This window comes from Canis aureus, chromosome 19 (genome assembly GCF_053574225.1).
Source record: "Canis aureus isolate CA01 chromosome 19, VMU_Caureus_v.1.0, whole genome shotgun sequence".
NCBI lineage: Eukaryota > Metazoa > Chordata > Mammalia > Carnivora > Canidae > Canis > Canis aureus.
The window spans coordinates 3,261,613-3,281,988 of record NC_135629.1 but is presented as its reverse complement, the minus strand read 5'-3'; the positions used below and the strand labels follow the sequence as shown (position 1 = coordinate 3,281,988).

Below are 20,376 nucleotides of genomic sequence, written 5' to 3'. Positions count from 1 at the left end.
ATTTGTCTTAAATTTAACCAATCGAAACAGTTCATATTAATTTGCCCTTAATAGTATCCCAAGCCCTTCCCAGAAGGTCCTGTTTATATAGCAGATGATACTGACATTGTATTGGGTTTTTATGCAGGAGTCCAAAGGACCTGTTCTCCCCTTTCTGACAAGTAAATAAAACGGCAGGGAGATCAAATAACTCACTAAAAAGAAGATATAATTTTTTATCTTCCTTTTTACAGTCTCATATCCACTTCCGTTGGGAATAACAAAGTCTGAATTCTTATGCAACACTTATCTAAATGTGTCGATTTTATCAGATTGATGAATTTTGCTAACAAAAGGCAGCGCAAGGAAATCTTTTATGACATATTTGGCCCATTCACAGGCCTGGAGCTTTAATTTAACCAACTTGAGAATTCTGAGGGAGAGCTGCAGGTGTTGGATCTGAAAAAAAAAATCATAAATGGGAAGGCATATCAATCTTTATGACGGGGAAACAAAAACACTCTTCTACTTGCTTGCCCTCCACAAGCAGGAGAAGGAGAGGTGGCAGGAGCAGGATATTGTCTCGGGCTGCATAGCAAAGAGGAAGCATCGCTGTCTCCCAGTGACCGCTATTTAGTATTGATCAAAAGGCGCTGGCCCGGGGAGGAAGAGAGGAATTGATAAAACAATGAGGTTTGCCAACACTCTATGCTCAACAAGGACATTTTCTCATTTTCTTGACCACATCAGAGTTCATTACTCCTGTGGCTGCCTGAGCAAGCGGGTGGCTTGCCACAGTCCCCACACCCCTCCTGCCCCCAAGCTGCCCAGCAGTGCTGCCACCGTTCTGCCCCCATGGACCTGTCCTCACGGACAGTAAGCAGAGTCAATCACTTGACAGTCCTGTTGCTTCTCCTGTTAAAGGTCTCCCCATGTCTGCCCCCTCTCCCTCCACAGCCTTAATGCAGACCACACTTCTCTCCGTGGGAACACCACTACACTGCCACTCCCTGTCTGTCCTCTGCTCCCCTGAGTCCCGTCACCATCACCATCACCGAGCCATGCTTCCATCTGCCTCCAGCCACTAGGGATGCGGGAACCTTTCAGCCACTTCCTTGCACTGACTCTTTAAGGACTCCCTACTTTTTGCGAGACGAAATCATAAATTCGTTGGTGTGAAATACTATGGAGATCCTTGGTGATCTCGTCTTTCCCAGTCTCCCCTCCCAACAGCAAAGTCTGCCCACCCATCCAACCAATTTTACAAGCCTCTGTGACAGAAACATCCAGTCATCCACCAAAATCAGTTTCCACCTTTCAGTAACTGAGTTGCAGCTAAGTGGAATGGTGAAGAGTTCCATCTCCTGGCCTCTCCAACACCAAGGCATGAGTGACATGAGCAGGCAGGACTGAGTCCTCCCTCCCTCACAGACCCTGTGGGAAGGGTGTGTGGCCCTTCCAGGTCCGGGCATTCCTGACACGCCAGACCCTCCTGTGAACACAGTAGTGACTACATAGACAAGGACACACCCTATAGTGGAAGGGCAGCAAGATGGAGGAAGCCTGAGTTTCTGGATGCTGTGCAGAGCAGAACTCCTCAACTGTTCACATTAGGAAACTACCTAGAAAATCAACTTCTAGTTTCCTTATGCTTCTGTATTTTTTTGTTCACTTGCAACAGCATCTTAGCCTTTACCCCTGACGTGAGCAAGTACCAGGCAAGATCCCACTTACTCGGACCTATGGCTGACACCTGCCTGCCCAATCTGTGTTAATGAAATGAAGCTTATACAAGCGGACACTCCTCTCAACAGCAAACCTACTTGGTGTTCTCCAGGGTCTTCTGCATTTTCTTGGTCATCTTATCAATCACTGCCTGTCTCTTTCCTTCAGCTAAGAGGTCTATTTTGTTCAGCACCACGACCAGCTTCTGGCAGGCAATCTGCCCAATTACAAGGCACTCGGCTGACTGGGTCTGCATCCCTTTGGTCACATCGATGACCAACATCATCAGATCAATGATCTGGGCCCCTGCAAAGAGAGAGCGAAGACAAGGTTAGAAAACGAAATGGGGGAGAAGACTGCAGAAAGTGGCCTGATGTCTGAGGTTAAGCAAAACCAGCCAAATTACAGCATTAAGATAGAAGTGGGTGGGGTGGGAAATGAATGACCACCATATGCCTCCTAGCCCCAGCCAAGGGGGAGGGACTCTAAACATGTGATTTCATTGAGTCCTTATGACCACCATGAGGAATGGGCATGTTACCTCATCTGGAGAGGAGGAAACTGAGGCCCATGAAATACTTAGAGCTCACCCAGGACCCCACAGCCAGCATGCAGCAGGGCTGAGGGACCCCAAAACCCACACCATTTTACTGCTTCTAATCTCTCATTTTCATTCCATCCTACCTAGGAAAAAACATCCAAGCAGTAAAAAGCTTAGTTTTAGACTTGGCAAATGCCTAGAGATTTGGCCTTGCCAAGACAGCTGACTAAAAGACTGGAAAACTAATGGGGAGGCATGGAGGTTGTCTCCTCTGTGGCTCCTGGGTCTTCTCCTCACAGTAGATGGGTTTAGTCATGATCCTCCCACCCATGACTGCATTGTATCTATTCACTTCTTTTATCCTTTCCATTCTGAATGGGAGGCTCCTGCTCTTTCAGATAGGGTAGGAGCAATCCAAGGTTCAGCTACCTCAATGCTGAATACCACATGTAAGTATGTGTGTGTGCATGTGTATATATATGTGTGCTGTGCATGTGTGCATTCCAGACATATGTATGCATGCCGAGTTGTGAGTATGCCCTAAATACACAGCCACACCTGGGCTGAACAACAGCAGAGGGACGAATTACAAAGGAGTCAATGAAAGGAAACTGCCCTGATCCATGTTAGGAAAACCAATGTTAGCCAATGAAGGGAATGTGTCCTTTTTAACAGGATTTGAAGTAGTTTACAAAACAAACAACAACAAAAGGTGTTATTTTGGGGATACAGGAATATGTAGATTATTTTCCCGTTTGCCCCAGGAGGGATTTTCAGGAGCAATTTATCATCATGGTGAAACCAAGGAAAACTGTTCCATGGGTGACTCATGAACCAAGCTCACTCCTAGGAAGGGAGGGAAGGCAAGGAGGACAGTCTTTTCTGTTGGCACATCTACCATGTGTGCTAGTCAATCACTTCATCTTCACAGCCAATGTTTCAGATGAGGATGGGACTCAGAGTCACGGGGCTACTTGCTCTAGACCAATTGGCACCAAAGGCCACCAGATACCAAGGAGCCTGGCTCCACTGCTGAAGCATCTTCCCTGGTCACTCCTGACCTGCATAGCTCCCTCTAGCCTTCCCTAGGAAAAACAGTAGGTGCCTCTGACTCTAGGGAGACCTCAAAGTGTCCCAGCCATCCTCCCTGCCCCTTTGCTCTGCCCTCCCCAGCCACTTCTTCTACTTCACCCTATCTCAGTGGTGGTGTGGTCAAAGGGGCCTGGGGGTAGGAATGGAGGGCTGGCTGGTGCTCACGACAGCCAGCACTGGCATCTCCCTCATCTTATCAGGCCTAGGCCTCTGCTACAGCCATAAGGCAGGTAGGGATATGCTGGTTCTATCATCTACACTTTTTAAACAACGGAGGCCTAAAAACTTCATCTGATAAGACTCTCTCTCATATCTACCAAATCACCAACTCACCTCTGGCATCCATCTCTGTTGTGGCCCCAAACCCCATGAAGCATGTCAAGCCCACGTCAGCCACTCCCTAATGGGAAAGGGCTTATCCTTCCCCTAGGACTTGTCCTTCTGAAATCCAAACAGCCTCCCAGAAAGGAACTTTCTACAACTATAGGACTGATTCATACACTGAGCCAGGTTAAATGAGTACAACCTCTGTGAAAGCCAATTTACAACCAGCTATCAGAATTCACGTCATCTTTGGCCGAGCCAAGCCCACATACATGTGCATGTTTGTTGTAGGTACAGCTGGAAACCATGTAAGTGTCCATCAGTAGGGAACATGTTAAAAATAAATAATGCTATATCCACAAAGAATACTATCCAGCCATGAAAAAGAACAAAGAAGCTCTTTATATACTACTATGAATAGTCTCCAAGGTGGAGACAATGAGAGGAACAAAGGGCAGAGCAATGTAATATGTGTTAAAAAGGAGGAAAAGGAAAAAAAAAAAAAAGGAGGAAAAGGTGTGTGTGTGTATGTGTGCTGTGTATGAGTGTTTGCTTCCATACCCATAAAACATGTCTGAAGGAGTGCAAAAGAAACAACTTTTGGTTGTCTGTTGGGAAAGGAGCTAGGTGACAGATACTAGATGGAGTAAGAAGGAAACCTAATTGCATGTTCTATACCTTTTTTTTTTTTAAGATGTATTTATTTACTTGAGAGAGAATACTCATGCACATGAGTAGGGAGGGGCAGAAGGAGAGAGAATCTCAAGCAGACTCCCCACTAAGCCCACAGCCTGACATGGGGCTCAATCTCCAGACCCTGAGATCATGATCTGAACTGAAATAAGAGCCAGACACTTAACCAACTAAGCCACTCAGGTACCCCTCTTCCATACCTTTTCATTTTAAACAGGGGTGTGTACTATTCACTAAATAAAATTATGTTAAATACATAAATAGAAAAAGAAAGAAAACACTGATCTGACAGTGTTGTTCTCCTGCTAAGAACCCTTGCTGTCCTCTGACTGAAAGGGAACTCCGTGGTGTGGCTTTGGGCCCTCCTTCTAACTTGCAATCCAGCCACACTCCTGCACAGAGCCCTTCTCAGTGCTCCCCGCCCTGCCCGAGGGGCATATGCATGCACCCAAGAATGCACACACACAGTCTGAGCCTATCCCACTCCAGAAGATGTGACCTCTCCCCAAGTCCTCCCATCACAAGCAAACCTGCCACCGTCCCAGGGATACAGTGTGGCCAGGTGTTGAGGCAGGAGGGGACAAAGCCTAAAGGTGAGTGGGAGGAGGCGTGTGCTGGGTTCCCAGCCTGTGAGCCATTCTCTGAGAAGACTGGAAAGCCACCTTCACACAAAATGGTCCTAGCACCCGACTAGGTGACCCTCAACTCTAGTGGGCAAAGCTGTGCCTACAAACCCAAGCCTACTCTATCCCACGGATGACTTAAGGACTTTTCAAGAATAATTCCAACTGCCTGGGCTCCTTCTAGAATCTAAACATTATCCCTTACCTAACCTGAACGATCACCAACCCCACTGTACAGATGAGAAGTTCGGTGGCTGCCCTTGTCACTTGGTAAATAGGGTGCTAGAGAGGGAACCCTGGCGCCTGTGCTCACCTATGTGCCAGAGGGCCTGTCCTTTTGCCAGGGGCACCCAGTCCCACCCCGGCCTCCTGTCCCACAGTCCTCACCCACTCCTTGCTTTACACTAAGAATCAAGGCACATCCCATGATTATTCTTACCCTTCCCTGCTCTACTCTTGCTCCTGCCCCTGTACTCAGACTTCACTCACCCCTGGCCCTTGGTCCCTGCCCACCCCAAAGCTCAGAGCTTACAGACCACAGCCTGGGCTGAATATCTGGATTCATAGCATCCAGCACAGGACCCAGCTCAGGCACAGCTTGGGCAATCTTTGTTGGAATGAACTGAGCAAATGACAGGTTCCCCCCACTCCTGATTCCGTTCCTTTTCAGAGATTCAATTCCCTATTGGTATGTAAAACTACCCAGAAATGTCTTGTCTGGGCCTGGTGGCTAAAGGGGAAGGACTCCCATATTCATTCCATGCAGTTAGCACATCTCACTTATGCCTGTTGGGATCCTGGGGATAGAAATGAAACTTGGCCGGACAGACCCAGGAAGACAAGTGCAGATGGGATCCAAACACCGGGGCCAGTCAGGATTTCCTCTATAGTCTTACTCCAGCAGCTATAAGTCCCTTTTGTTGTGAGGAGCACACAGCTCTGCTCCAAGAGGCCAGGCTCTGGAGCAGCCCAGCTGTAGTGCAGCCAACAACAGGCACTTCTAAGGAGAGTAGAGGTCACAGCGACTTGACAGGCCCCACTGAGAACCCACAGCCCAGCAGCAGCTCTCAGTTACTCCCATTTCTTCATCAAACTTTTGATCAGACGACAGGAAGTGACATAACTAGCCCGTCTTGTCTTTTTCAAAATCCCCAGTATTTCCACAAAATGAATCAAACAGTGTCCTTCCCAATTCCCACGAACCCAGAGTAGGAAACCATTCTGAGACGAGAGGGGCACAGCAAGCGAGTGGGCGGGAAACACCAGTCAGGAAGTTGGAGCTTACAAATGACCCTCTATATTTTTCAGTATATCAGAGCCTCTCATCTACTCGTTCTGACTATAGATCCCTTTAAAAGTTTGCAGAATAATTATAACAGGGTTAAAGTTTCTCAGTACTTTAAAAAGTTACAATTTCCAATTCTGTAGATTATATATCTTAATCACTTCAAAAATAAAAATAAAGAAAAACTTACAAAGGTCAGCATTTAACAAAGTGTAAGTTATCTGTCAGATGTAATTTTCCTTCTGGGACTGAAGAACAAAAATGTGTGTTTAGGAAAAAAAAATGTTTCAGCCGGAGAAACTGAACATAAAATTTTAAAGATTTTAGCAACCTCAAAATCAGATCTTTAATCAAAATTCAATTTTTTAATCAAAAGCTATGAGCACCCTAAAAAGGAAAAAATACTACCAAGTTAAAAAAATTGTTAATGTATTTTTAACTGGTGACTTATTAAATATTCAATAAACAATTTAAATACATTGTCATCCACAATATAAAACTGGGGACCCCTGGGTGGCTCAGCAGTTGAGCGCCTGCCTTCGGCCTAGGGCATGATCCTGGGGTCCCAGGACTGAGTCCCACGTAGTAGGGCTCCCTGCAGGGAGCCTGCTTCTCTCTCTGCCTATGTTTCTGCCTCTCTGTGTGTCTCTCATGAATAAATAAATAAAATCTTTAAAAAATATATAAAACTGTACTGGCCATTTCTATCCTGCTATTAATATGACCCATGTGCCAAATGCATCAGACCTCCGTGTGCCTCAGCGTCTCGTGTGCCTGAGGGCAAGGACGAGCCCAGTCAGCAGACTGCAGCCAAGACTAAAGGAGTCAGCCCATGGGGAGGGCTCAGAACAGCACCTCGGCAGTAAGAAATCCTTGATACCTGGGGGGCTCTGACTGTTTCTCCATCTACAACTCCTACTGTGGCATGCACATGGTATTTGCTTCTCATGTTAATTGCACCTCAACTTTGCCGCGAGAAAACCAAAGGTCAGAGAGGTGAAGTGACCAAGTCAAGGTCAGAAGCAATGACTCAGTTGGAGCAAAGTGAATTTGGTCCCACTGACTTCTTTCTACCACAGCATCCTGTGTCCCTGAGCAATCCTGCATCCAGAGTGAAGCACTCGCCCTGTATGTGGGTGGGGATGCACACACATGCCCCTGTGGAGGCTGCAGGAGAGCAGAGCAGGTGTCAGAAGTCCCCCTTCCAGGGTGGGAGGAGGGGCTGCAGCTCTGCAATCCCAAGATGTCATTATTATTGCTATTGTTTGTATTCATTTATTCAAAATATTCCTTGTTTTCCCATTTTAGGGGCAAGAAAACTGAGCTCAGGCGGGTTAAATAACTTGCCCCAAGCTATCTAGCTAGGGGTTGGTTGGACACCAACACGGGCTCACCTATCCTGGCCCTGACTCTCTGCCAGGAGGTGTCAAGACTTCCACCACATCGGGGCCATTCAGACCCCTTACAGAGAGTCCACTCAGGTATGTGACCATTTTGTGCATTTTAGCTTTCCTCCCTTTGCATACTTTCCCCCAAAGTCCAGTTTCCCTCTCAGCTTCCTACTGGCACAGGAGAGTGTATAACTGTGTACCAGGGATACCTGTCCTGCCCTCCTCAACACAGAATCAGACAGTCTGGAAGGGGCTTAGCAAAGGTCAATGTGCAGGAGGGGAGCCAAGACGCAAGAGCAGGGCTTGGAGGCACCCAACCAGGCATTCAAACCACTGCCCCAGCAGGGGCCTCCACTTCCTCATCTGTAAATCAGAATCTAAACAAAGATGCTCACTGCAAGAGGCTGCCCGAAGGCCCGCTGGGCCCTCCATAAGTGGAGCTGCATTTTGGGCTGCCAGTGCTCAGCCCAGCCCTACACTCAGACTGCTCCCACCTATCCAGGACACCCCCGGGCAAACACAGGTGGACAAAGGAGGGAGGTGACTGACCGAGTGTGGAGAAGGAAGAGCTCACAGAATGGTCAGGCATGGGGGCCCCCATGGTGAACGTGGGCCCAGGCATGGGCGGCATGTCTGACTGGCACACACTGTCTGCCAGCTCCTTTCTTCACCCACCCTGCCTGTTCCTTCAGTACCTGCCTCCCTCCCTTGAGTCACCTTCACAACGTCCCATGCTGCATCACAACCACCAGGGTCACTTCGCACACTGCAAGATATGCCAGGAGTCCAACAGGCTGGAGCAGTCCAGACCCTCCAGTGGGGGACCAGAAAGCCAAAGGAGGTCTCAGTCCCCAGAGGAGGCTCCAGGGCCCATGACCCTCGTTCCTACGAGATGATTGTTTTCATGAACACCTTCAGACAAAGGAAGTTTCTTCACACTATTTATCATTTCTGAGCTCTAGTTCCTCATCTGTAAAACAGGACAATAACTCTACTTTGATTTTTCCTGACCTGATGGAAAATCTCAGACACGGATACAGGAGACAGCCCAGAAGGATGGCATACTTGCACATGGGGCATGTGAGCAAAGGAATCTTTAGAGGGGGTACTGCCCTTTAGTGGGAAGAAAGCAGCAGCAGCTTGGAAAGCCAACCTGGAGGGCCAAGTAGGAGGCAGGGAGTCATAGGGGCAAGCCCCCAAGTCCAGGCGCAGCTTCACCCCTGCCAGCTGCACAGACTCAGGCAAGTGAACCTCCTGACCTCTGGGAATCTGGGATCCCTCCCCTGTAGCATGCTGACCCAGAGACCATACCTTTAAGGGGCAGGAGCCACTAGCACAGCACATGGCACATGCTAAGAGCTCAATAAACATAAGCTACTATCATGTCGTACTTGTGTCAGGATGCCCAGCACAGTAAAAGCTCAAAAGGGGCCATCTCTTCCCACAAAGGCACCCAGGCCAAGAAGAAGGGAGAGTATTAATGGCAACATGGAACAAATACTAACAATACCTCCCCCAATCCAGCAGTGTCTTCGAAGCCCCTCCTAGGAGGCACTGGTGAGTGCCAGCCAATAGCCCAGAGCACTGTGGCCACCAATGGGCAGGAAGTCCTCATTGTTCTAACTCAGACTGCAAAGGTAGGTTCCTCCACAAACGTCCTGCCGAATTCCACCAGACCAGCAGGTAGACACCTAAGCCGGAGAACCTGGGCAGGCAGGACAGGACATCTTCAGTAAGTCATCAAGATCCCACAATGCATTCACAACCCTCCTTCTGCCCACAACTCCCTACGGCTTCATGCTCTGGCACCGATGCCATCAGCGAGGCTCCTAACAGGCAAATGGGTTCATGAGTCCTGCTTGATATGTGTTAGCTCTGCCCTTACTACATCCTGTGAGGAGGAGACTCCTATTTTAATAAAGAGAAATCGGAGGTCTCAGTCACACAGCAGTAAACAGGAGAGGTAGGGCTAGAACCCAGGGCTAACTAACTCCAAAATTTCTTTCTTTTCTATTACTAGTTGCCTCTTGGCCATGGCGGAGTCTCCTGGAAACCCTCTGGCATCCCGAAGAGCAGACAGGAAAGGCCCTGAGTGGGGGAGGAGGAAGGTGTGCAGACAGGGTGCAAAGGCAAACTGCCAGCCTCCTAGTCCTAGAGGATACATCCCAAACCAGAGGCACGGGCCTCCAGGAGGCAGGAAGAGGAAGCATTCATCAGCACCTAAAGAGATGGGGAGGAGAACAACGGGAGCGATGTTAGCAGTGGAGAACAGGGAAAACAACAAAGAGAGTCCGTGTAAGAGACTTAGGAAACAAATACACAGCTGCGGACAAGACAGCAGACAAATAGTGGTGCTGGGCTCCCGCCAAAACGAAGAAAAGCCAAAAAACAATAAACACTGGCGACTCATGGTAAAACACCCGCAGAGCTGAGAGAAGGTGGTGGTGCGGAATGAGACGCCCTGGCTGTGAGATCCTGGGTAAGGTGCCTTCCTTTGCCGAGCCTCCCTGCGCACCTGTGTCAACGGGAGACCTGGGGACAGCGGGCAGCGTCTAGAGGCTCTACCTCCCACATTACATCAAAATAAATTCCCAAGGACAAAGCTTTAAACATAAAAAATATAAAACCATAAAAGTCGGAAGAAAACACGTGAAAGAATTGTTTATAATCTTAAAAAAGTAAAACAAAACAAAAGAACCCTACCTAGGTAAGACACAAAACCCCAAAACATATAAAAGAAAAAGAAAATAATAAAAACAAAAGATTGCCAAATTCAAAAACATAAAAGTCAAATATTTCTACATGGACAAAAATACGATAAAGGCCAACATGACTAGACACACTACCCACAAAGGACTACTCTCCTTAATAGTTAAAAAGCTTCTTCAAACTGCTGATAAAAAGGGCAATGATCCAACCAAAAAGGGCAACAATCTCTACAGACAGCTCACACTAAGCATATTCACTGAGCACCTCCTCCTTGCCAGATCTTAGACTGGTGCTTGGCACAGCAGAGATTAGGACAGATGACGGTCCTTACCCCTTACAAGAGGGACTCACCAGCCAGTGAAGTAAGGCTAGATGCCACCAGCACATATGATACATGAGTTTCACAGAAGGGGGCGGACGGTAAGTCTCTGGGGAAAAAGAAAGCTTAGGAATGTACAGGAGGCAGGAGGGTTACAACTTTAATTCAGGCTGTCAGGATGAGCCTCACTGAGACGGGGATATTTGAGCCAGGACTCAGGAGAGGGACTGGCAGTTAACCAGGAGAGGAGCTACTCCAGGCAGAGGGAGGGGCTGGGCCAAAGACTCCGTGGTGTGTCAGGGTGTCCAGGTGTCTGAGGACCAGCAAGGAGAGTGGAGTGGTTGGAGGGATGTCAGACAAGCAGCAAGGGCAAAGAAAAGAAATACAAAGAGCTCAGACATGTAAGATGCCCTACCTCATAATAACAGGAAAAATGCAAATTAAAATGCCGCTAAGACCCTAGTTTTCACCTGGTGGGTTGACAAAATAACACCACAATCAAAAGGCCAAATGAGTAGGAAGCCCTGGTGCTGCCAGGTGCTGCTGAGTGCACACACTGACTCTTAGAGCCCTCCACACAACCTTGCATCATTATCCCCATTTAGAGATGAGATCAGGTCACAGGACTGGGAAGAAACAGCCAAAATTCAAAGTCAGGCTCTGCCACTGCAGGGCAACGTCATCCCTCCAAACACTGACGACACGTTGCCACTAAGGGTGTGGAGAGACAGATAATCCTATCCATCTGGGACATGTGCTGACAAAACCTCTTTGGAGGCCATCCTGGCAACAGCCATCAAAAGTGCGAATGCACAATACCCTGTGACCCTACATGCAAATGAAGCATATACAAGGCCATTGTTGCGACATGTCTGTAGCCACCAAAACATGGGGCCAGCCGAGCTGCCCATTAAGAGGAAGGCCATTACCTACTGTAGTATAGCCACATCACAGAATATTACACGGCTACTAAAAAGCACAGAGTTGCTCTGTTCTCTGAGTGAAAGTCTTGCCAACAAAGCGTGCACAATATACTGCCATTTCTACAGGTTGTGCATGAGAAAGTATACACCTAAAATCACTGTCCTTGGAATTTTTAGAAGAAACTGATCATAGTCATTTGTCTCTGGGGAAGTAAACCAGGTAAGCAGGGTCCAGGGTGCAAGGGGGATCTACTTCTTACCATCTATGCTTTTGCACCTTTTAAATTTCAAACCACACGCATATATTACTGATTCAAAATCAATTTGTTTTTAAAAATTAAAAAAAAAATTACTTACTTTATGCTAAGTAAAAAGACCTATTAAATTCTAGCCAGACACAGTTGCTGCCATAGATACGGAACTCACAATGTTAAGTGTTAGAGCTCCAGACACCAAACAGAAAGACACCTTTTCCTTAATGGACTCAGAGGATTTAACGAACCCCAAAGACAGAATAACTCTCTTGCAGTGCTTAATGTCTCTTAATGCCATACCTATGCACACATAAAAGCATCTTAGACACCATCCTTGGCGTGCATCTCTCCTGCTAGGAAACTCCTAAAGAGCCTGGGCTTGATTCTACAAGTTGTAACAATGCAACATTGAGGGGAGGGAGCAAAAGAGAGATGAGGTAGACCCCATTATGTCTATTTAGGGGTCATAAAGATTTCCATTAATGGCATTCTGTCCTTCCGCAAGATCGATGTGGGAACCACAAATCTGTCCCCATCCCCCCAAAGTTGGATTGTCAGGCTCGCTGGAGAGCAACCCCCACACCCCCGGGTGCACCAAAACCAGACAACGCATTCCGAGACAGTCCTGAGGATAACTAAAAAGTGTAAAGAGTATATGGGAATTTTATCTACTATTGCAAGTCTTCTGTAAGTTTGAAATTATTTCAAAATGAAAAAAATAAATAAAACAATGGCTACAGTGTCAGGAAGTTGGGGAAGTGGAGAAAGAAAATGAACATTCATTCAATGCCCAAGAATGCACCACGCACACTACTTCAGTCAGTCTTCACAACAGCTCAAGAAGGAGGAAGTTATTATTATGCACACTTTTATAAATGGAGAAACTGAGACCTGGAGAGATCTGAAGTGACTCTCCTACAGTCACACAGCAGCCAGCAGACTGGAGGTCTGAAGTCAAACCCAGAGCAGTATGCTATCACATGGTGTGCGTCCACCACAAGGCCGAGGGGAGAGAAAATCAAGAGCTGCCAAATTTGGAGGTTGAGACCACATGTTCCTCATTGGAGAGAAATATAAAGGAAGTGATCTTGAATGGAAGCATGAAGAAACTAAGGTAGATCTATACAAGAACTTCCTGACAGGGAGGACTAGTAAAGATATAGATGGGATCTTTACACAGTTAAAGGGCTCTCTGCTGGAGGTCTTCAGAACAGTTGTGTCCAGCCCACAGGGAGGGAGTATGAAATACACCAGGGCTCCCTGTCCATGCACCGCCTCAGATCTCTCCCATGCTTATGGATACTACTTCTACAGTTATTTATTTTTATGAGCTAAGTCAATTTTTAAAAATTCAAACGCATTTATATTTAAAAGAACTTTACATGACAATAAATGCATGAAACTTGCCATAAGTAGAAGTTAAGCATAAAGATAAATAGAACAAAAACACAAAGCAATGTGGTGCGACGTTATTAAATGCTGATTAGATAATGCTGGCTGCTGTAGCTCTGAACCTAAGGCCTCCTCACTGCTGAAAAGGGATCAGCGAGAGCTAGCAAGACATCTTAGCACTAAAGCGAGTCTGTCTCGGACACAATGGGAGGAACAGGATGAGAACTGGAATAGGCATGACCTTCCAACCCTGTCAAGCAGGAGTATTCATCCCAGGCCAGCCACCACCTTATACCACCTCCCCATCACCAGGCGTGTGGCCCACCCTTAGGAGGTCCTGGGGTAAACACCATTCATATTGCCCCCCTCGGGAAAGGAACAAAGGCAGGGTCAAGCATCCCAGCAAGGGTAGAGGTGTCCAGGCTCCTTCGGATCAAAGGGCCAAAGGGGGTGCTGGCCTCTGCCATCCCCTTTCAGGATGGAGGCAGACACACAGGTTCTGCAGGGCCACGACTCCTCACTTAACAGAGTTTTGCCTGTTTGCTTCTTTAAGCTACTGTGTCATAGTCTATCTGGGGTAATCTTTTTAGCTGACTTTGCACAACAGTACAACTCCTGTTCTAGAGCAGTGAAAAGGAGCAGAAAATGGAATTTAAAATGTAGAAATAAAATAATTGTGGGCCATGAGCTATAATTTGATTTCATGCTTTACAAGGAAATGAAAGAAGGCTTCCTTAAAATGTATGGTTTCTGCTCTCTCTCCCCTGTAAGCCCCCTCCCCCCCTTTTTAACCATTTTAGGATTTCCTCTAGCACCGAAGAGAAAATAGGATTGTGGAAAATGTTCAGTTCTCAAGTGTCACTGCCACTCAGGGGCAAGCTTGATTTTAATGTGAACTTCCCATTCTGGGTAAGAGGAAATTCTTCAATTAATAAACCGGGTGTGCGGAGGCCAGTCTTTAAGGTTTAATCAATTTCATCTGTACTTAGGATAAAAAGACTGACTATTCTACTTTTTCCCCCTCGTTTTCCTTCTTTAAAAAAATAATAAAATGAATGTTTTATTTTAAATTCTTTGAGGTTCGTATCTCCTGTTTCAGGAAATATTGTCTATTTCATGCGGTGAGTATGAAAACTCCCCCCTCCCTTCTTACTTTTGCTGAGAATCTTTTTTCAAAAATAACGAAATTATCCTCTGCCCTCCTATACTATAACAGCCTGGGAGATGATACGAATTATACAGGATTTTGGCAGACACCTTGGGGTGGGGGGAGGGAAACAGAGAGACAAATCACCAAATATGGATGCAAGAACTTCTTCTGGACAAAACAGTAAGAGGTGGACACGGGAACGTAAATTATGAGGAAAACCCATCCTAGAGCGGCCGAGGCAAACTTCACAGCACAAACCTCCCCTAGGAAAGAGACCCTGCCCTGTGGGTCATCCTGTCTCTCTCAGGTCTATCAGCCAGGGGTGGGGACAGGAAGGTGGCACAAAATCTCAAAATTAAACCAGGGAACTGCTCCCCTCAGTAGTACCGAATAAATATTCAGACTTCGTAAGCAACCAAGTCTTCTGAATCTTTGTTACATGGTCTCTCGACACGCTGGGTCCACTCAGCTGTCAGGGCAGAGGGTACAGTCAGGCCCCACGGCAGAGGGTAAAAAGCACTAACTTTGGGGAGTGTCAGCTTGGGTTTAAGTCTGAACCTCTGCTCCACTTAGCAGCTGCTGTGTCTTTCACGTAACACCCAAACTCTCTGGGTCTGTTTCTTTATCTGTGAAATGGAAATAAAACCACTGCTAACCTTTTAGAAAGTTATGTACTTCACACAGCACTTGGAACAAAGAAGGTACCTGGTTCACAAGAAGAGGACACAGCATTAAGGGGGCCTGTGTAACTCAGGGTATCCCAGGTCTTCCCAGAGCTTTGATCAGGTGCCTTGGGGAAGATGCTACTTTTTAAGTGAATATTTTCAACTAAGACTCCATAGCCCTAGGGCTCTGTCAAAGTGATTTCCAATGTGGAAATGAGCAAGAGGCTCACCATTCCTAACAGTGGCTACCAGTTATTGAGGGTCTGAACTTTGCTGGCCCTTGTCCCAGGCAATCTGTATATGAGGAACCTGAGGCTCAGGAACATAAAGTAAGTGCTCACTAAGCATGAGGGAGGAGCACATGGAGCAGGGGAGGGAGAACAGGAAAGAGGCGAGGGAGCAGGGTGGTGCAGAGACAGTGCGAGCCAGATGGCTCATCTCCTCAGGCTAGGTCATGGTGGAACCAGAGCCCAACCCGTGTCAGGCTGATCGGAGGCAATTTTGTTCCACCAGGCCTCCCCCACTAAAGTGGTACCCAAGAGGATCGATCTCTCTCTCTCTTTTTTAAAGGTTTTATTTATTTGAGAGAGAGAGAATGAGTGAAGAGAGGGATAAGCAGGCTCCCCGCTGAGCAGGGAGCCCGATGCAGGGCTCAGTCCCAGGGCCTCCAGATCAAGATCAGAGCCAAAGGCAGACACTTAACCAAATGAGCCACCCAGGTGCCCCTGAGAGGATTTCTCTTGATGACAGCACCTGGTGATCCTAAGGGAAACTGCAGGTTTCACCAGGAGTCTTTCCGTCTCTAGAAGCAGGCAGGTCCTAGGTTTTGGGGTACACACATCTTCCTTTCCTATGGAGAAATGTGAGGAGAAACACCTGCAGGTGTGCAGCTCATAGTGAAAATGAGGGCTGAAGGTACGAGGGGGAGACATGCATAGGCTATGCAAGGGAACATGCTGGATCCCACTTCAGTCTCCCCTATCTACATGCCTGATGAGACTTGTCCAAGGGCCTTTACCTCCCTGAGCCTCAGTCTTCCTCATCTGCAACATGGGAATCATATATTATTTATAGGGCAGTGTGGGGCTCACAGATCATGAATGCAAACCTCATACAACCCAGAGCCCAGCACACAGCAGGTGCTTAAGCATGGAAGTGATAATTATCAGTATTCTTGGACTTGAGTTCTCATTCTCACAAATTCTAGCATTGGACAAAGGCCCATCCTGGAATGGACCATGATTGGCAGTATTCCCAAACATCAAAAGCCTGCAAGGCCCAGTGGGCACCCCAACCGAGGGACACAGGCTAGGCACAAGACAGGGGGTGAGTCTAGGGGAATGGAAATGCCAGTGCCTTGGCTGGACAGGGCAGTTTCTCCTCAGCTCCAGCCCATGTGGCCAGACAGGAATGTGGCCTGGAGTTGCCAGATCTTCCGATTTTTCAAGACAAGCCAAAAATCTGGACTATTACATGAAATCTGCCAATTCTTAAATGTTGACAACCAATTCAAAAAAATGTTTAAACTATATGGCCCAAACAAAACACGTCCATGAGCCAAAACTGGCCCAGAGCTCCCCAATGTGAGAGTTGTGGGGGGAATTTTCTCTAGAAAGGAAAGTTGGAAGAAACAGAATAAACATTCAGCTTCTCTGACTGTTACCTGTCTGAATCAGAAAAGCATTCAAGATGGGTCAGCTGAGCTGAGAAGTTTGACAGCCCCTCGGCCAATGCTCCTATGTCCCACATTTGCACCTGATGAGGGTGGGGAAGGTGGATGCCAGGAAGGGGATCATCCTGGAAGAGAAGGCAGCCTGCCCTCCGGTGACACCAGGCCCCAGAGGACCAAAACAGGGGGGACAAGAGGCCACAGGCTTGGGGTCAAATAAACCTCACCTTGGACCTGGCCCCACTGGGCCACAGGGCAAGCATGATCCCTCCCTGGCCTCAGCCTCCTTCAGGCCAGAAGAGAGAGTGCTGGGTCCCCTACCCCCAGCCTTCTGGACTGAGCCCTCACCTACTACAGCAATCACAGTACAGAAACATGGGCACAACAGAAAAGTGCCTACCTCAGCATCAAAGCTGTTCATGCTTGTAAACACTGCAAGCACTGTCCGATGTGTTATTTTCTCTCTGGTGGAGTGTCTTTCTATAGTTTCAAGCATAGGTTTCCATACGGAGTCTCAAAATACCCTCAGTGGGTAGAAAGTCCGAAAATAACTTAAGACAATGATTTTCCTGGAAGAATGAAGCAGGAAAACCTCAGAGACACCAGCTGGAATTTCCTGTAGGGCAGAAGTTATCCTTACCAAGTCTTTGGTACAAGCTCTCTCCCCTAGAAATGAATGCTGTCTTCATAGCCAACATTTAATGGGGTGCTTCCTATGAGTTAGACGGTGTTGTAAGTGCTGTGTATGCATTGGCTCATTTAATTCAGTCCTAGCATGTAGTACTACTATCAACACCCCCTCTTTGCAGATGAACACATCAAGGCACAGAGTTTAAATCACTTGCCTCAAATCAAAGAGCTAGTCAGTCACAGGGACAGGCACTCTGCGCCCAGAGCCCTGTCACCTCCCAAGTATTTCCCTGACTCTCACTAGTCTGAACAAGGCAGCCCTCGGGTCCCATGGGGCCCACACTACCCAGAAGAGCCCTGTGCTGTAATTCACTGTCTTAACTGCAGCCTCAATCACCAGAAAAGGGACCAGGCTGGCTTCTTCCAACAGAATCCCTCACATCCAGCAACACACAGTAGATGCTCAACAAATATTTACAGAGTGAAAAGAACTGTGAGGCCAGGGAGGATTAAGCCTTTTAAATGATTTTGAACGTCCCTTCTATTAGCAATTAATACTCTTCTCTACTCCAGTGGTGACATTCTAGTGCACTCCAAAAACAAATGTGTGCTTGCTCAGAAACAGAAGAAAAGGAAGAAAAGCTGAGCAACTGTAGCAAGTGTGCCAAGGCCACAACCGCATGCCATGAAGATCAGGTGGCCAGGACGCAGAGAGGGGTCCCAGGGGCCGCCAAGGGCTGCCTTCACTCGGAGAAGACCCCAAGCAAACCCCTAGTGGGGGGATGGGTCCTCACGTGTCCACGTTACAAATCAGAGACTCAGGGTGGTCAAGAAACTTGTCCACTGCTGCCGAAGGCAGAGCTGGGTCTCAGACCCCTTCCACCATCCTTAAAGTGGGGTCCATCCCTCACAAGCCAGGGCAACCAGGGCCACTCTCTCAACTCTAGCACTCTGGCTGTTCTGAGAAACAATGATTGTTCCTGTGGCCTCAGACAAACAGGCCCTTGTAGAAATGAGTCCCCAGGGCCCAGGAGCCCCTCCTCTGAAGCACAGAAACCAAGACAAGGCATTCGGGATGAACCCCAAGCTGAAGGTGCTGGAAGGGCAAGGCCCATCTGGAGCTCCACTGAGTGCAACTCTGAGTTTGAGAAGTCACTGAGCCTGAGAGTAGATTTAGGAAGCTGTTTACTGGGCAAACAGGAGGAAAAAAGAAGAAAAGAAGGGGGGAAATCTACAATAAAAAGTAAGTAAAATCAGCAGAATTCCTTCATGAAAAGGGTGGAATTAGCATATGGCCTCAGCTGCCAAGTGAGGCCATCGAAGCAAGCAATGTAAATGAGTTCAAGATACAATTAGACATTTTTCTGGATGGAGACAGAGGGGACTGAAGAAGGCATGGCAGGTCACATTTCAGATGGAGCAGCAGGAACACATTTCACTGCAGAGCAGCCCGCAGAGCCCACCGTGTGAGAGCCCTGTGCAAGCCGCCACAGAGACAGGGTACAGAAGGCAGGCCAGGCTCATACTGGGGGGCTTTCCCTCCCCACTATTTTTTTTTTCCCAAAGGAGACAGAAGTTTACTGAATATGCTACAAGGAAGCAGCAGGCAGGACAGCAGAGGAGAGACTGTCCACTCTCTCCCCACTACTAATTTCCCAAGATGCCTCATACAGGACCTGCAAACCAAGCTACCCAGGCACTGGAATAAAAGTTCACATCCGTTCCACTCTGTACATATGAGGTCCTCTGGGCTGGGTATCAGTCCCTGCCCTCAAGGAGCTCACAGTCTGATAGGGGAGACACACACAAGTGCAAAATATCAACACAGGGAAGCACATCAAAGTAAGAGAAGTTCTTGCTAAAGCAAGCACAGAAGAGGGGAATTCAGCAAATGGAGGGAGGAGGCCGGAAAGCCAAGGGAAGAGGCTGTTTAGGACAGAGGACACAGCAGGAGGCTACGGAAGCCCCAGCTGCCAGTGCCTCACAGAGGATGCTGAGCATGCAGTTCCCCAGGATCTTTGGGGAGAGGGCCAAATCACCTCGAGCTCTGTGAAAAAGGACGGAATGACCAGAGGCGCCAGCCACTGGCCCATGGACCAGATATGACTCAACGGCAACAGCTGTTCCCAATCTTCTCCAGAGCGCAGCACATGTGGCCCACCCAGGGAACAGAAAAGGCCAGGTCCTTGTGAGGGACACAATTTATTAGGCCCTCTCGAGCCCAATTGGTTCTGATGTTGTCCTTTATGTGGCTCACTGCATGGGCTGTCTGGCTTCGTCAAGCTCCTGGGCCCCAGTCCCCTACTAGGTGAGGTATGTATTTACTCCAGTCACTCCAAAAGGACCACAAACATTTCCTTTGTGTTCTCAGCACACTTGCTGGTGAAGAGCATTTCCTCCAGCCCCAGCTCTGAGCAGGGTTCTGCCCCCTATACAGCTCTTGCGTCTGCCAAGCTCTTGTGTCAATGAGCTCAGTCTCTCGATTTGAAACTAGAAATAATCCACAGCACTCTGGGAAAAGAATGAGGCAATCGTCGTCCAGCCTAGAACCCCGTCCGTTAAACAGCCTCACATCAGACCAGGTGGAGGAGTGACAGCATACGAGGCAAGCGCTCGGCACTGTCCTTTCCATCTTCTCTCTGACACCCCATAAAAGTTGGGACTCTAGCCACCACACCACCTTGTACAACAGCAGCAAGGGAGAGAGACGACTGTGGGAGGTGTTCGGCAGCGGGCAGTAGGGCAGGAGGCAGGAGGGTAGGGCCATGGCTGGTGCTGACGCAGTGCTCCATCCCCCACCCTGCCAAATAGAAGTGGGATTACGCTCACATTTATAAACAACCACTCTTAGCACATGCTGGGGACGCTTTCACCTATGTTCACAACAACCCTGCAAAGGTGAGCAATGTAATTCCATCTTCTAAAGGCAGAAGCTGGACCAGAGAGATCAACGAACACACACCCAAACACATAGGGAATGAGCAGCAAAGTCAAGATCCCCGAGGCCATGCT

General features: G+C 47.9%; 1 protein-coding gene across 10 annotated transcripts in view; it reads right to left on the bottom strand.

The window, feature by feature from the left end:
- Positions 1 to 20,376, bottom strand: part of EEFSEC (eukaryotic elongation factor, selenocysteine-tRNA specific) — a 265,603-nt gene that overhangs the window by 155,612 nt on the left and 89,615 nt on the right. For all 10 annotated transcript variants that reach the window (XM_077857608.1, XM_077857602.1, XM_077857604.1 and 7 more), the window contains exon 2: positions 1,803 to 2,010. In XM_077857608.1, coding sequence (XP_077713734.1) covers positions 1,803 to 1,990 — 188 coding nt within the window. In that variant the 5' untranslated portion in view covers positions 1,991 to 2,010. The remainder of the gene's footprint in view (positions 1 to 1,802; positions 2,011 to 20,376) is intronic.